This window comes from Opisthocomus hoazin, chromosome 2, assembly GCF_030867145.1.
Source record: "Opisthocomus hoazin isolate bOpiHoa1 chromosome 2, bOpiHoa1.hap1, whole genome shotgun sequence".
In the NCBI taxonomy this organism is placed as follows: domain Eukaryota; kingdom Metazoa; phylum Chordata; class Aves; order Opisthocomiformes; family Opisthocomidae; genus Opisthocomus; species Opisthocomus hoazin.
Genome location: NC_134415.1, coordinates 32838963 through 32854631, shown reverse-complemented (window position 1 = coordinate 32854631; position 15669 = coordinate 32838963). Strand labels below are relative to the sequence as shown.

Below are 15669 nucleotides of genomic sequence, written 5' to 3'. Positions count from 1 at the left end.
ATCCATTGGGTGAGACCCAAGCCCTCTTGCTGATCCGCAGCAAAGCAGGTGACACTGCCCAGCACAAAGCTGCCCCACGCATGCGCACAGAGACAAAGCCATGAGGAGGTGTTTAAAGAACGTGTAGATGTGGCACTTCGGGATATGGTTTAGTGGGAATGGTGGTGTTGGGTGGGTGGCTGGACTCGATGATCTTTTCCAGCCTATGATTCTATGATTCTGTGTTGTGAACCTACCATGGAGTACACAGAGGCTGTGAAGCAATGGTGTTGGGTGCTGCAGGGCAGGTGTGTGCCCTGTTTAAGGTGTGACATCGCTGGCCGTAAACCTCTGACACTCCATGTGAATCTGGCAGCCCCATCCTGTAAGTCCCAGCCTGCAGAGACTCTTTTGGGTGCAGGTGTAAACAGAGATGCTTCCGAGATGTTTTGCTGCCTTTTCTGTTTTGGGAAGGCACAGCATCATCCCCCATCCAAAGCAGGTGCCACGTTGTCCCTTGTCACCCTCAGGTAGTTTCAAGGCAGCGGCCAATGGCAGGATACTGAAGAAGCACTGTGAGTCAGAGCAGCGCTGCCTCGACCGCCTGATGAACGATGTCCTGAAGCCCTATGTTCCTGCCTACCACGGCGACGTTGTGAAGGACGGGGAGCGATACAACCAGATGGAAGATCTGCTGGCTGAATTTGACTCCCCCTGCGTGATGGACTGCAAAATGGGGGTCAGGTGAGTGGCTTTGGGAACAGTGAGTTTTAACATGGGGTACTCAAAGCAACTGCATCTCCTGGGTAAAACCCCCTGAAACACACAGGTGGCTGTGGGGAGGCCTGGGTATGGGAGGGACACACCAGGCTCATTTCTTCTTTGCTTCTTGACTGTCCCATGTGCTAGGAAAGTGGTTTGGCACAGCAAAGGGGACCAGCACTCTGATGGGGTTTAGGTACACTAGGATGGCACAGTAGCTTTTAGGAGGATGGCAACCCACCTCTCCCTGCCACAGGAGGATGCAGCCAAGGGGCTGGGAGCAGAAGGTGTGGGAGATCCTGCCCAGGGTGCCAGGGGGGTGAAATAAAGACACACGAAAGACACAGCATCGGTGGGCGAGAGACTTTCCCTCTCCTCACTCTTTGCTCCCACGCACACTTGAGGGATAAAATGTGTGTGCTCAGTAGTTTAGTGCCTTTCATGCAAAGTTCCTGAAACGTTTCCTAACAGATGAGCAACATTACCCGTGTCCTCCTCAAGAACCATCTACAGATACGCCAAGATCCTAGGCTGCAGCCACTTGGCCGGCAGCAGTTTTTGAGCTAGCGATGCCACAGCTGACAAGGCTGTCCCAGAGCAAATGTGAGCAGGGCTGGTGACCCCAGGCAGCTGCCGGTTTTGGGAGCAGCCCCGGGCCGCCGCTCGGCCCTGGGTCGGCTGCTGGCTGGCAGCGGGGTGGACTGAGACCCCCCTCGCTGGCTGAGGCGCAGCCCAGACATGGTGGAGACGCTTGCGCTGCTGGAAAAGCTGATGGCTTCTGAGGGAGGGAGGAATCTTTATTTTCCCCTCCTGAGCTCCCAATGTGAAACTCGAACTGGCGTGTCGGGCTGCCGGCAAGGAAGAGGTGAGGAATACTTTCCACCGGAGGGGTGGAGAGAAGGGCAGGGGGCCCCAGCGCAGCCACGTGGCCCCAGCTGGCACGCACCATGCCGCTGCGGGACGGAGACGGGACCCGCTCCAGACTCGGGGATAGCAGCCACCAGAAGAAGACCTGCAGGTCACGCTGCCTGGTTGCTCCTGAGGCTGTCTCTGGGAGGAGGAAGGCCTCCCATGGACAAATCACAGGTGATTTGTTCACCTGGGTTTTTGGAGTTAAGACAGGCAGAGCAGGCAAGGGGGCAAATATGCCAGGCAGCATCATCGTTAAAGAAGATGGTGCTGCAGGAGGAGCTGGTGACGGAGGGTGAATTGGGCTAATGCTGGGGAGTGGGGCATCCCCAAGGGTGGACAGGAGAGGGTCTGGCAGATAAACTAAACCCTGGGGCTATTAAACCTGTCCTCTGAGCCAGCAGCTTGCTAGCAGGAGGATACAGGCTTGATTTTTCCCTGCCAACCTAGCTTCAGGATGTGGCAGCCTCCTCCAGTTACCCCTGAGCAAAGCTTTGTCCATCTTAAGCCCCGGTGATGGTTCAAGCCTGGAGTGATGCAGGGGGACCAAACCACAGACATAGGCAACCTGTCATTTTCATCAAATGGAAATCTAGCTTTCTGAGCAGCCTGAGCAGCACTTCTGACCACACAGCTGTTTTATTCTGCTATTTTATTCAATCTGCCCAAAAAGTCATGGGTTTGGTGATCTCAGCTGAAGCCAGTCATCACTTTTATCTGCTTTGTTTTTCAAAGGGGCCAATGCCCTGGGGTTGTCTGCCTGCCCCGAGAAAAGACACCAGTTTGCCTTGCTAAGCCTGTGGGATACACAGGAACACTGTCCCACATAGTCTGCTTAACATCCTCCCCATCTCACCCAGCTTGTCGAGTTGTTTGGAAAGAGCCTGGGTGTTTGCCAGGCTGAGCTGGGACAGGTTTGGGTGCTGCAAGAAAAGTTACGTGTTGATTACTGCTGCAGGACGTATTATTTTGTGGATGATGGTTTTCTGCATACCGGAGTGCAGAAGTTCTCCACTGGTGTGCTCTGGCACAGCGTGGTGCTCCTCTGAAGGATGTGTAAAACCAAGGTCTTTGCACGCTTCTCTGCACCCTCCATCCTCCTTCCCCTGTCCCAGCTGCACCCTGTGGTCCCGGGGGTGATGGTAAGCACCTGGCCAAGGCTGCATCCCTTCCTCTCCTCTGCCCTGTACAGGAAGCTTTTGCTACAGAGTCCACCTAAAACAGACTTTACTGGGCAAAATCATCATCAGCAAAACAGCTCTGTGTGAAAACTCCCTGTTTAGCAGCCGTTGCGGCATGGCCCTTGCGCTGCACAGGGTGAGGGGATGGGAAAGTGCAAGAGAGGCACAGGAGTGGCTTTGGCAGCAGCCGCCCACCTTGTCTAGACCTCAGAAGGAGCAGCAGATGCTGCTGAAGGCAAGGGCTGGGACGTGGCACGCTCCCTCCCACCTTGAAAGCAGCCAGTTCCCAGAGCACACAGGCACTTTCCTGGGCCTGTCTCGAAAGCCATGTTTAGTTTGTGAGAGTCACTGCTGAGGTTTGCTGAGGGACAGGCCCCCAGGACCAAGGGGCTGCAGCAGCGCCATGATCATCTCTGAGAAGTAACCTCGCTTGTTATTGCCAAACTGATTGTGGTTCCCTGATGAACTAAGACATCAGGTGTTGATGATGGGGTGCTAATTAAATCAGGATCAACTCGCAGCCAGGCATGCTCTATTATTTCCCATGCTGCTCTGCTCCCCTGGGTCAGCTATGCTGGATAGCCCTGATTTCTGAGGCAAGGGCTCTCTGTGGGTATGTGGCACCTTATGTGGTGGCCCTGCTGATGTCCCCTCTTCGCTCCTTGCAGGACATACTTGGAGGAGGAGCTGATAAAGGCCCGGAAGAAGCCGAGCCTGAGGAAGGACATGTACCAGAAGATGATCGAGGTGGACCCCGATGCCCCTACTGAGGAGGAGAATGTGCTGCGGGCAGTAACCAAGCCCCGCTACATGCAGTGGAGGGAGACCATCAGCTCAACTGCCACGCTGGGATTCAGGATTGAGGGGATTAAGGTGAGGCTGCTCCAAGTGTGCAGAGCAGGGGGAAACGCTGGACTATTCAGTAACCAAACTCACTCATGCACACAGACAGAGACACATGCACAGCAGGCTGGTGGCAGGGCCATGTCACATCAGGACATCCCTGATCCCTGCAGCCAAACCACCCTCACCAGGCACCTGGCCCAGGGCAGCGCTGCTCTTCTGAGAGTGCAGCTGAGCTCAAGGCATCAATGCAAGAGGATGGTTTTACTCATAATCTCATTAAATCAGCTGTGTGGCTGATTTCCCTGGCTGCAAACTGCCATGCTCCAACCTGAAGGCTCACATCAGTTGTTTGCTTTTGATACTGCTGTGCTGCTAGGCTGAGCCATTCATTAATGCAAATACCAGCTTGAACGTGTGCCGATCTCTGGTTGGAGCTGTGGGTTTAGCCACAGTCAGTGAGGAGGCTGCATTTACATCCCTGACTGGAAAAATTCAGTAACTGAGCCCTATCAAATGGGGTGAACAAAAGCAGCAGCACTTTCTGCTGACACCTGCACACACGTGTAATCTACTGACTGCCCTTGCTCAGAGCTAACACTTATGTTTCTGGAGATACCTGCTAGGATGCTTTTGTGTCCCCATTAGATGAGCCAGCCCAGGAGTGTTTCTCCTGGTGAGCAGACTTTGTGGCGAGAAAGATGTCCGGGATGACACTTGAACAGAGTTAGGTCTTAACCACAGAGCAGTTGTTTTAGTGATAGAAGACTTGCGTGAACATTAGCAAAGGCATATGCCTTTTGATAGCCAGCCAACAGGAATTAAAGGTAATATCATGCTTGAGCTAAGGGTTTCAGTGCGTGCCTGGGCATGGCATTGGCTTGGCAGCTGAGGGGAGCTTGATCAAGTTGTTCTAGGAGTAATTCAGGCTTGGGGCACTGCGGAGGCCCAGGCGGTAGCTCAGGGCAGCTGCTTGCTTGATTTCTATGTTTGTCTTGGTTGGAGGAGTTTTCTTCTCTTGCTCACAGATTGTTTTTCTCCTCCCTGAGCTGGCTGGGATTTTCGAAGGATACCCATCTGGGTCTCTGCGGCCTTAAACTCCTGCACCTCTCTTGACCAGAGATGGCAGTGTCAAAACGACAGAATTAAAACAAACTAAGCTGCTCCCTGAAAAAGCCTTTACACCAGATTTTGCAGACTTTCCTGTAGCATTTCGCTTGACCTTGCCAAGCAAATGCAGGTGTTAGATCACGGGTTTAGAAGGTGATCAGCAGGAGTGGGTCACTCAGAGCTGCTGCTTCAGCTTAGCCATGTACCAAATCGCCAGTGGGAAGGGGTCTCTGTCCTGCTGTGCGGAACGAAGTACTCAGGCTGTGGGAAGCCTGGGGAGGCATGTTGCACGCAGCAAGGGAGGGCACCCTCTTCATTCAACTGTTCCATGGCCAGCAGAGGATGTTGCATTTATCTCTAACTCAACCACTCTCAGAACCCCAAGGAGCAGCCCTTGGGCTGAAGCCCTTGAAGAGTTTTCCGGCACAAGCAACACAAGGCACCCCTGCCCATCCCGGGATACTGCCGGTCATGTTCTCCCACAGCAGCTTTGTGCGGTGCTTACTTCTGGTCAGGGCACTTGCATGCTCTCGCGGCTCTTCCCCGATCTCTCTGGTGCTCCCAAAGTCCCTTTTCTGCCGCAGGTGCCCGTCAGCACGCTGCAAGCTGCTCGGGCACGTACAACCCTTTGCCTAGTTCCCATTGCTGCTGTTTTACTGGTGCTTATTATAAAACTGAGGCTGTATAAAAAAAAGGAGTGGGCCAGTTGGGACCGAAGCTCCCATGCACTGTTTCTTCTCCCTGCTTTCTTGCTGTAAGCAGGAATATCTGTCTATTTATAGTCCAACATGATATATCCTTGGCCTCCAGCGGTGCTTCTCAGCCTGTGGTCTGCGGACGTTTAGGGGGCTTTACGGCAAAAGCAGGTCATATGTGAACCACTTGAAATGAAAAAATGTGAAAACCAAACCCAAATTGTATTCCTAACACAGGCCAAAAAACACTCTGGAGGGAAATAAGCCATAAAGGAGTGGCAGGAGTTGCACCTCTGTTTTAGCCAAGCATAAGTGAGCCGCTGCACAGTGTGAGCAGTGGGGTTTTTTTGAAGGGATGAGGCAGGCCTTTAATTGAAAAATGTTGAGAAGCGCTGGCCTCCAGGAGTAATCCTGATGCTGCTAGGGGCTGACTAATTTGATCAGGGCTCTAATTACTGTAATTCTCCTTAAATCCCTCAGCCTTTGGATTATTTTCCCCTAAGCTAAAGCATTAACAGTTCACGCTGGTTCCCAGCTGGCTTTTTTTCCAGCAGGGCTGTAAAGCCAGGCGTGCTGTGCTGTATCGCTGTCTTTGCTCTATTTTTGAGGTCAAGTCTCCGCATTAGGGAAAGGACCTTCAGTGCCCTGAGCCGCTACGGAGCCCTCTGAGGAAATTTTGAGAAAATATTATTTAACGTCAATTCTCCCTGTGTTTTCTTCCCTGCTGTGGGTGCTTCCCAGGGGTGAACCTGCCCTGTCCCTCGCTCAGAGCTGGAGGCTGATAGAGGAGAGCACTGTGCCATGCAAGGGAAGGGTAGAATTTGGCCCTGGGTGTGTGGGCTGGAAGGGGAATGATGGGAGCAGCAGTAGCCTTCAGGACAGCACCAGGCAGGTGAGGTGAACAAGCAGGTCAGGGCTGGGAATGAGGATGGGGACCCTTTCCTGGCTGAGCTCTCGCTTTGCCAGGTGGCCTCAAGGATCCGGTTCTTCCTCTTTAAAATGGAAATTTTCCTCTGCAAAAGGAGATAATGACACTCATCCAACTTTCTGGAGTAGCTTGAAACTGTTAGTAGCTATTAATGAAGCTACCATGCTAAAAGTAGCGCAGGTGATCCCTGGTGACCCAACTGAAGCTTGAGGGAGCTCACTCCAAGAAGTTTCACTCTTGAGCTCCTGCTCTGGTCAGAGACTTGCTCACCATTGCCTACAGCAAGGTCGTGGTGGGACGATATTTCTCAGGGCTGGGATGTTTGCGGCATCCCAGAACCAGCCCTGAAAGCCCTCCGCTGACTTTCCCAATACGGGCAGCTCGCGAGCCCCGTCCGAGGCCGGACACGGTGCTGGAGGAAAAGCCAGCTGACCCAAGACCTGCCCCAGTGACGCCAGCGCATACTGGGATCGCTGGCGGGGCGGAGGTTGCGATAGCCCTTATCAGCCCCCCTCACACTTCTGCTGTGTGGAGGGCAGCCCCCTCGGGGTTTGGACACCTGTAAATGTCGTGGCAGTTGTCAGCCCCACGGCAGCAGCGTCTGGCTGGCCAAGGAAACCGCGGGAGGGGAGTAATTATGGGAGCAGCACTACGGATAGGCTGTTTGGCTTTCCTGAATCCTAGCTTGCCTTATCTGAAAGGCCATCTGTGGTTTTCGTTTATTTTTAGGAGCACTTAGAAGTCCATCTCCTTTCTTGGATGCTTTGTGGAAAGTTGTGCTCTTTACATGTGAAATTACTGCTGTGGCACTTCTCCAAATTGATATCTATCATCCCCTGGGGAGAGGGTGGGTTGGTTTCTGAACTGCCACGTCAGGGCTCATGTGGCAGATGTATAGTGGCGTAGCGCCCTTCCCATATATGTCGCACATGTGCTACCAGAGCATCCTCGGCGAGGCCTCCTGCCTGCGCTGCTGCAGCCTGGCTCTGCTTGGTCTGTCGGCAGGATGGCTGCCACGGCAGGGAGGTCTCCAGCGAGAAGGCTGTCCCTGGCTGCTGCCGATGCGTGCTCTGCCAGCCGTTAGCCTTGCTTTTATACCCTGTGGCAGCAGAGTGGTCAGGCGGGGTCCAGGGTGGTTTGAAGCTGGATGCACAGGGTGTGACCAATGCAGACAAAGCTCTTTCTGGACACTAAGTCTTTTCACACATTGCTTTTGTTATCACCCTCGTTAACATTTGCATAAAGCGCAAGCTGGAAGTCAGAAGCACACTGTGTGATTCATCCCCAGCTGCACATCAGGTGTGGGTTTGGTGCCAGGCTTGCCTCGCCCAGCTCTCTGCAGCCTGGGCACTTGGCCTTCCCCCAGGCTGGACTGGTCACCACCACCATGCCCATGGCTAGCCCTCTGCCCAGGGGGATGCACATGGCCCCATCCCAGGGCACTTCCCTGGAAGGGTCTCGAAGTCCTGCCAGGGCACATAGATCTCCAGGGCAGGTGATCTGTTGTGCTCTCTTCCCTCCCCAGCCTCTGCTCTGGTTCTTCATCCTTACTTCATCTTCCCCAGCCCACAGGATGTCTTTCTGGCCTCTGTCCTTTCACTCTGTTGTGTGCAGACAAGCTGTCTGGAGCGGTGGGAGGTGGGATGGAGCTCTGCAAGCGGAGCTGTGAGCATGAGCACGTGTGGTTTAAAATAGCCCCTGTATCCAGGAAGCGAGCTCTGCCTGCCTGACCCGTGGCCGCTCTGGACAGTGAAACTTGCTGATCTAAAAATCAGCAGGACTGAAGAAGTGGGGAGCGACCTACAAAGCTGCCCAGAGGTTCAGCCAGGAGCCTCTGGGTCAGGGCTGTGTGTTGTCCCCACAGCAGACCAAGCCTTGCCATCCCTGCAGCGGGCCGAGTGTGGATGTGCCTCTGGGGAAGGGGCGGAGGAGAGCACAAGGCTGCTCGCTGCGTCTCGGTGCCAGGCTGCTGCCTTGGAGGGTTTGCTGTCTATGGGCTATCAAAGGACTAGTGAGGCAAGGCAGAGTGGGGCTTGCTTCTTGCCTTCATTCCCTCGCTTCAGTGGTTCATGGAGGACTTTATGCAGGGAGGTTTTTGTGCCTTCCTCCCCAAGCAGGGGTGCAGCCTGCGGCTGGTGTCAGCACCTGTGCTCAGCCACAGCAGCGATGGGAAGTGATTCGGGCACAGCGTGGCCAGAAACAGGGGGTCTCCAGCCACTGTCGGGCAGCGAGCCCCAGGTCTGTGAGAGGTAGCTTGTCCACATTGCTGGTGGCCTTGGCAAGCGTGTGATGGTGGAGACTTGCCGTTTGCGCTCGGGGGCAATGCAGCGGAGCTGTGGGATGGTTTGGGATGTGCAAGGCAGAGAGCTGCTGCCTCTGCTCACCCCTCCTCCGTAGACAGGTCCTTCAGCTGCCAAAAAGGCTGGTTGCATGCTACTCGGGGACAGGCATGGCTGCTGAAACACCCATCCTTGCCCTGGCTCCCACCCTCCCTGTCCTGCTCACCACTCTCCCTTCCTTTCAAGAAAGAGGACGGCACTGTGAACCGGGACTTCAAGAAGACACGGACAAAGGAACAAGTCATGGAGGCCTTCAGGGAGTTCACAAGGGGCAACCGCAATGTTTTGGTGAGTGGTGGACATTGGGGGAGCTACTGGGAGAGGGCACAGGGGTGAGGGGAGAGCAGCGAAGGGCTGGGAGGGGAGAAGTTTGCTGCAGCAGCGCTGCCCTGCCCAGGTCCCAGTCTGCTGAGGATGCTCGAGGGTTGGCCCCAAAACTTGCTGTGGAGGCACTGCCGTGCTCTGCCCCCCTCATGCCAGGGGCTAATGGCAGCCTCTGAGCTCGCTCTTTACCCCAGCTTGCGATGGTGGGGGCGGTGGGGGCTCCCACCCTGGCAGAGCAGCCTGCCCTGCGCTCGGTCTCGCAGGACAGGTGGCCACGGCATCCCCGTGCCTGCACCAGGCACCCTTCGTGTGAGCAAGCCACAGTCAGCATTTCCCAAGTTTCGCTGTGTTGCCAGGAGAATAAGAGATGGGGCTGTAAACAATTTACTCCAACTATGTCAAATATCCTGTTTGACAAAGCGCTCCCATTTTAAGCTGTGCTATATAAAGCCTACAAATGCGAGGCTTCAGCCAGAGTGGCCCTTGGCGCTGCCTCCTTCAAACCAGCATGTTTGCTTTGATAAGGGTTACCCAGGGATTATTCCTGGATCTGAAAATGAAGTTGCCTGGCTGCATTTTTTTCCCCAGAGAGCTTGGAGCACACTCACACCATCATGCCCTGGCTCTGGATGGGGCTCCTTGGCCAAACCATTGCAACACAGCAACCCCCGCATCTCCCCACACGGTCAGAGTGTGAAAATTTGGGTGTGTTGTAGTGCCCAGATGCCTGCTGTGCATGTTCCTGTGCTTAATCCTTCTGTCTAAACCTCGAAATCAAATTATCCAGGGGGCCCCCTGAGAACCTTTAGTGACTTCCAGCATTTTGCAGGGATGCTCCAACAGGCGCGTGGGTCTTGACCTGCGTGCTGACTGGTGTGAAAGCCCTGCCACTTACAGTACCAACTTCACAGAAGTGGTGATATGGAGTTACAGAAGTGTCTCACAGTGCTTGGCTGACTGAGTGATAAAATAACAGATGAGGTGGAGAGCTGACCTATTAACAAGAGTGTAGGTGAGAGGAAGAAAAGCAGCTTGGCTGTGCAGGCGCAGCAGCAGCTGCTGAATTAGCTGTTCCCTCCTCGGGAGCACCATGGATGCAGCGGGGAAAGTCTGCAGAAAGCACCAGTTCAGCAAAAGCAAATGTTCTCACTAATTTTTGGAAGTCATGGGATGCCGTACAGGCCAAAAGGTTAAGTGGATCCCAAAAAAGAGGGGATTCCCTCTGAGGGATAACTTTCCTGTCTGCCCCATGCAGCAGTTTTTATGCAGGCTTCCTGCAGCGCTGATGGCTTGTTTTTTGATTTTTTTTTTTTTTTTTTTGTAATTCCAGAACAGTTACCTTAACCGGTTGAAGGGCATTCGTGCTACCCTGGAGACATCACCGTTCTTCAAATGCCATGAGGTAATACTCTCATTTAGATCGATCTGCCTGGAAATGTGAGCAGTTTAATCTCAGCTTGTCCAAGGAGAGAAGTCAAACTCGGAGGCTGTAATTTTCTATAAGTTTGAATTTATTCTGATATCCATATCTTCATACCTATATTTATCTAATACTAATGTGGAAATGCGGCTGATGAGTGATACAGCATTCACACATCTGACATATAGGTTCAAATGTTCGCACAGATTAGAAGTGATCTAGGAGGAATTCAGACTGCTTATGGGTTTATACGACTGGGAAAAATCCTTCATGCAAAAGTGTAGGGGTCTTCTGGAGAGAAATTCCTGTCTGAATGCACATCAGGTGTCATTCATCTACCAGTTGCTCTGTGCAACCAAACAAGGCTTTGACTTAGCTGTAGATTGCAGATCATCCCAAAACTGCCTTTGCTGAGCTGGCAGGGGCACCACGGTCAGGACTTTTCCCTTGGAAGGAATTTCCTCCAGAAACGTGTCCGCAAAATCAACATTTTGTACAGTGAAAATTCAGTTCTGGTGGGAAAACAAAGAGGAAGTGCTACATTTTTTGGCCATTTCAGCAGGAATTGGAATACTCCACAACTTAATTAAATCATTTAGCATTGGCAAAAAGTGTTTGCTATTGCATCTACTTCACAAAACATGACAGCGCGTGTCCTTGGCATGTGTTGTCTCTGGGCAAAAGAACCTCGTAGCAACCCCCGACTCGCAGGGAGCAGGAGCCCCAGCTCCGAGAGAGCCTGCTGTCCCACAGCCGGAGCCATGCGAGCCCCCTCGGCTGGGAGCCGAAGGCAGACGGGGCCGTGCCTCCTGACAGCAGCGCCCGTCCGGCAGTTGGAAGGGAAACGTCAAAACCGAGGGTTTCAGGTCAGTGCAACACAGGAAACAAAATGCTCCCTGAAACCAAATGCCAGGGTTTCATTTGAAAACACAGAAACAAAACAGCCTTTCAAGGGGGCTTTGAAAGGAGTTTCCACTCCTTAAAAATTAAGAAGCAGCGGCTTTGACTTTCTGTCCCAATTTGAGACGAAGCGCAGCAGAAGATCTGCCAAGCTCTGCGTTGTCCCTTCACGGGGCCCTCACTGGGAAGGGCTTCTGTGAGGAGCTGCAGGAGAATCTGGCGACCCGGGACAGGCGAGCAAAGAACATCAGCAAAAGGCTTTTCCTTAAAGTTAAAATGCTCTGTCCTGGCCAAGTGAGGGCTATAAGAGCTTAGGAGAAGAGCTAAAGATAAGCATTTCTGAGAAATAATAGATATCTCTGGACTTTGGACGTTTTCCCAATGCGCTGGAGGAGGAAGTCTCCTCAAAAATGTAAATTCATAATAGCTTTTTCAAACAGTACACGCTTCCCGTTCAAAACCCTTGTGGAAGAACAAACCTCAAACTAAACCCTGGTGATAGTACAGATGTGGGAGTCCCCAGTAACATTTAGTGCTGCTGTTTTGGAGGGCTGACACTAGCTGGGTGTCCCTAGAGCGGTGCTCTTCCGTGCGTCTTGTGGGGTGTGGGCTGCTTCTAGCTCTTGGCACACTGCGTCCTGTCTGCTAATGGCCATTGCGCTCTGGTCACCAAGGTCCCTATTTGTGATACAAGGACAAGCGAGTTTGGAATCCACCAATTCATGAACACTGGGCATAATTTGGAAAGCCATCTCTATTTGGGGCGGCTCTGAAGCATGCCTGTTGGTGCTTTTCTGTAGTTCTGCCTTCTAATATCTTCTGACTGGAGGAGCAGGTTCAGCAGAAGAGCACAATGGTGAATGACCTGACACTGATGTGTGTCCCCAGGCATCGGGAAGCTGCTGCTGGGCAGCAGCCTGGCTGGGACTGTGAGCCGGCATGGACAGGGGGGCTGAGCTAGAGACAGCCACCTAGCTGAGCATCTCTCTGTTTCATGGGTGGTGAGCATCAAGCCCATGGCGTCTCATCCCACTCCGAGAGGCTCAAGACATCTGCTCTCAGGGATGATGTGCTTCACCTTCCCAAGTGCACCTGTGGGCTTGCCAAGGCCAATACTCGCTGCAGGATTTTCCCAAAAGCTGATGAGGGTGGAAGACCCCTTCAAAGCAGATGGGGCTGGGTGAACTAATGGAGAAGGAAACTCATGTACATGCACCTCAGTGACTTGCGTCCCCAGAGCGCTGTGAAAGCCAGGAGAGTTTCTGGGGGAAATCTGGGTGCAATTGGATGGTGTTTCAGGCAGGAGACAGCACATTGCAAGTAACTTGTGCTTGGAGCATACGGGTGTCCCTGCGGTGATGTTCACAGGGTTGGTGAGTGTGAATAACATGAGCTGGTCACAAAGAACCAGCCTTGGAAAAAATCCCCATCTGAAAGCTGAGACAATTTATCTCATTCCTTCCCTAGGACCTTGACTCTGTTTCCAAAATCACATCTCTTATCTTTCGTGCCCGTTCTTTTTTTTTATCCTCTCCTCCTGCCAAGAGCTGGGATTTGTATGAGTAAATCAGCTTGTCGGAATACCCAATTTGCATGTGCAAACACAGCCGGCAACACACAGCGCTTACTTCTGCTCTTGCAAAATCTCAGCATCATCTCTTGCAAATGCAGCCTGAGGTGAGGCGTCTGAAAGCCCCGAAGCTGGCTGAGAATGAGCAGTAGGAGCACCACTAACTGGTCTCCTCCTCTCCACAGGTCATCGGGAGCTCCCTCCTCTTCATTCACGACAAGAAGGAACAGGCCAAAGTCTGGATGATTGACTTTGGGAAAACCACCCCGTTGCCGGAGGGACAAGTTCTCCAGCACAACGTGCCCTGGGTGGAAGGGAACAGAGAGGACGGCTACCTCTGGGGGCTGGACAACCTCATTCAGATCCTGACAGAGTTGTCCCAGAGTGAAGACTTGCATTAAAGCTGCGCGTCCGACTCTGCCACTACCCTCGACCTGCCCCCGACTGACTCTTCTGAACTGCACTACAAGACACTTTCCAGCCCTTGCCCTTCCCGTTTGAAAGCTATACTCTCCCTATTTAAGGTGTTTTTGTTGTGGGTTTTTTTAGGTTGTCTTGGTTTTTTTTTTTCCCCCTCTCCATGTAAATAGAGAGCTAACTTGCCAGAACAAAAGCTGAACTTGAAACCCCGGCTTCGCAGAGTCGGTGGGAGCACGCGGCCGTGCTGGCCGGGAGCAGCCTGGAGGGGTTGCTTAGGCAAGCGTGTGCTTTGCCTATCGCGCTTTTGTCTCTTGCGCAGCCTGATTTTAGGAGGGCCTTTAAGATGGCTGGTGGAGGAAGGAGCCTCTCCCTGCACTGCGATCAGTAGCTTCGTCCCCAAAACACTCGGTGGCTGTGCCCAGGACCCTCTGGCAGCCGGGGTGCGTGAGCAAGGCCTGGAGACAGCAAAGGATACTGGGGCAGGAGCCCTTTAGTTGTCTTTGTCAGCACCTTTCACCGTAGGGAACTGACTGTGCCGAGTCCTTAAGAGATGCTAGAAGGGCGGATTTGGGTTTTTCTTTGTGTTCAGGACATCCCATGGAGGTTGTTGAGTTGTATTCAGGCGGCGCTAGGTGGTGAGGGTTTCCCTCCTGCTGCGGGGCCACGTGTTTGGGCACAGGTATTTACCAGGGCCAGGTGCTTCCCACCCACATCCCTCATGCTGGGTGCACCGGTGTGGTGGGTAATGCTTCGAGCTCCTCTCTAAAGACCCAGCTCCCTTGCTAGGAGCTGCTTCCAGCCCTCCTTAGCTGGGGTCTCGAATCCCCCACGGGGAATCCAGACTTTGGGCAGGGCTGGGGGAGAGAAGACAGCTCATGAGGGACCGCTGTGAGACCTAAAGCAGATCAGTCGTCTTTGGCAAAGCAGAGTTGGGCTCAGGCATCCCCGTGCCTTCCCTTTTTTTTTTTGCAGAGCTGGTGGACTCTGCCGCTGCCTTCAGCGCAGGTTCCCAGCCCGCCGGGCTGCGCAGACAGCCTTCCCGCTCCTGCGAAAACACCCGGTTCCCTATTTAGGGCAGAGGCTATTTTTTAACTTCCTGGAACATTTGAACTAAGTGGCTTGCTTGCGGCAGAGCCGGCTCGCTAAAGGTCAGCCATGGAGAGGAGAGGCTGCAGGGCAAGCCAGGGGTCCCTTGCGGTGAGGACAGAAGGACCGTGCAGCGCTGGAGGTGATGCAGGAGCTCGACAGCCGCAGACCCCTCACCCGCCCCATCCCCAAACCCACCGTCTCATCTCGCTCCCCGGGAGGGGTGCTCCAGAGCCCCTCTGCCGTCATTTAATGGGTCCAGCACCCTCGGTGGGAGAGGTCTTCTCCTGGCAGCAACAAGGAGTTGGCCATCGAGCTGTCTGCAGCCGTGCCCCAGCCTCTTTCCCAAGGATTGAAGTCTCCTAAGGTCTTTCTCAGTTCCTGTCTCACCAGACAGATGTCTTCAGCTCATCTGATGCCATTGTAAATGGTTGCACTGTTTTAGCTCCTTGCCAGGCTTTCTTAGAATAGCCCATGTGGAAGTGCCTTACGGACTTGCCTCTGTTCCATTAGTGTCATGGAAAAGGTTGGGGTTTTTTTAAGTTATATTTATTTTCATCCCATTTTAATTGCACAAAACACTAAAACTTCATGCATGGAATCCCTCTTTTTTTTTTTTTTAAACTGTTTTTAGTTTTTAAACCATCCCTTTTCCAGCTTTGGAGAGAGGGTGTGAACAGATATGCATAGGTATGTACCAGTTATCGCTGTACTTTAGCTTTGAGCTGCTCTTATATATGTATATTATTTTTTGAGCCTGTTTATAAACCAGATTCCCTGCTTCATGGCTTCAGAAGAAGCAGATTGTTCCTCTCAAATGTCTTATGCCTTTCTGGAGGCTGGAACTGTTGCTGTGAGGGATTTTCCCCACTCCCACCACCCCTCTGGGTCATTGGGCAATACAAAGAAAAAATCTGAACCAGTCCGAAACACCAATGCACAGTGCCTGTAAGAAAATCCTGTAACTTTGCAAATAAAGGCATATGGGAAGCATTCGCTGGGTGTACGGCCCCGTCCGCCCCGCGCAGCCTGGGAACGACCCAGGAGCCAGCTTTTGTGTCCGTGATGATTTTGGGGAGAATCGGGCTCCGGCTTTGGTTACCTCAGCCCACGCCGGGAGCAGGGCTGTGTAAAAGTGAGAGCGGGGAAGGACCCCGCGCTGGGGACGGGTCCTGGCAAAGGGGAACTGGGGAGCAGGGCAGG

General features: G+C 53.1%; 1 protein-coding gene across 1 annotated transcript in view; it reads left to right on the top strand.

Moving 5' to 3' along the window:
* Positions 1 to 15516, top strand: part of ITPKB (inositol-trisphosphate 3-kinase B) — a 69345-nt gene extending 53829 nt beyond the window's left edge. Inside the window, exons 4-8 of the mRNA XM_075413101.1 lie at positions 510 to 723; positions 3500 to 3704; positions 8933 to 9034; positions 10401 to 10472; positions 13146 to 15516. Coding sequence (XP_075269216.1) covers positions 510 to 723; positions 3500 to 3704; positions 8933 to 9034; positions 10401 to 10472; positions 13146 to 13361 — 809 coding nt within the window. The 3' untranslated portion in view covers positions 13362 to 15516. The remainder of the gene's footprint in view (positions 1 to 509; positions 724 to 3499; positions 3705 to 8932; positions 9035 to 10400; positions 10473 to 13145) is intronic.
* Positions 15517 to 15669: the final 153 nt, after the last annotated feature.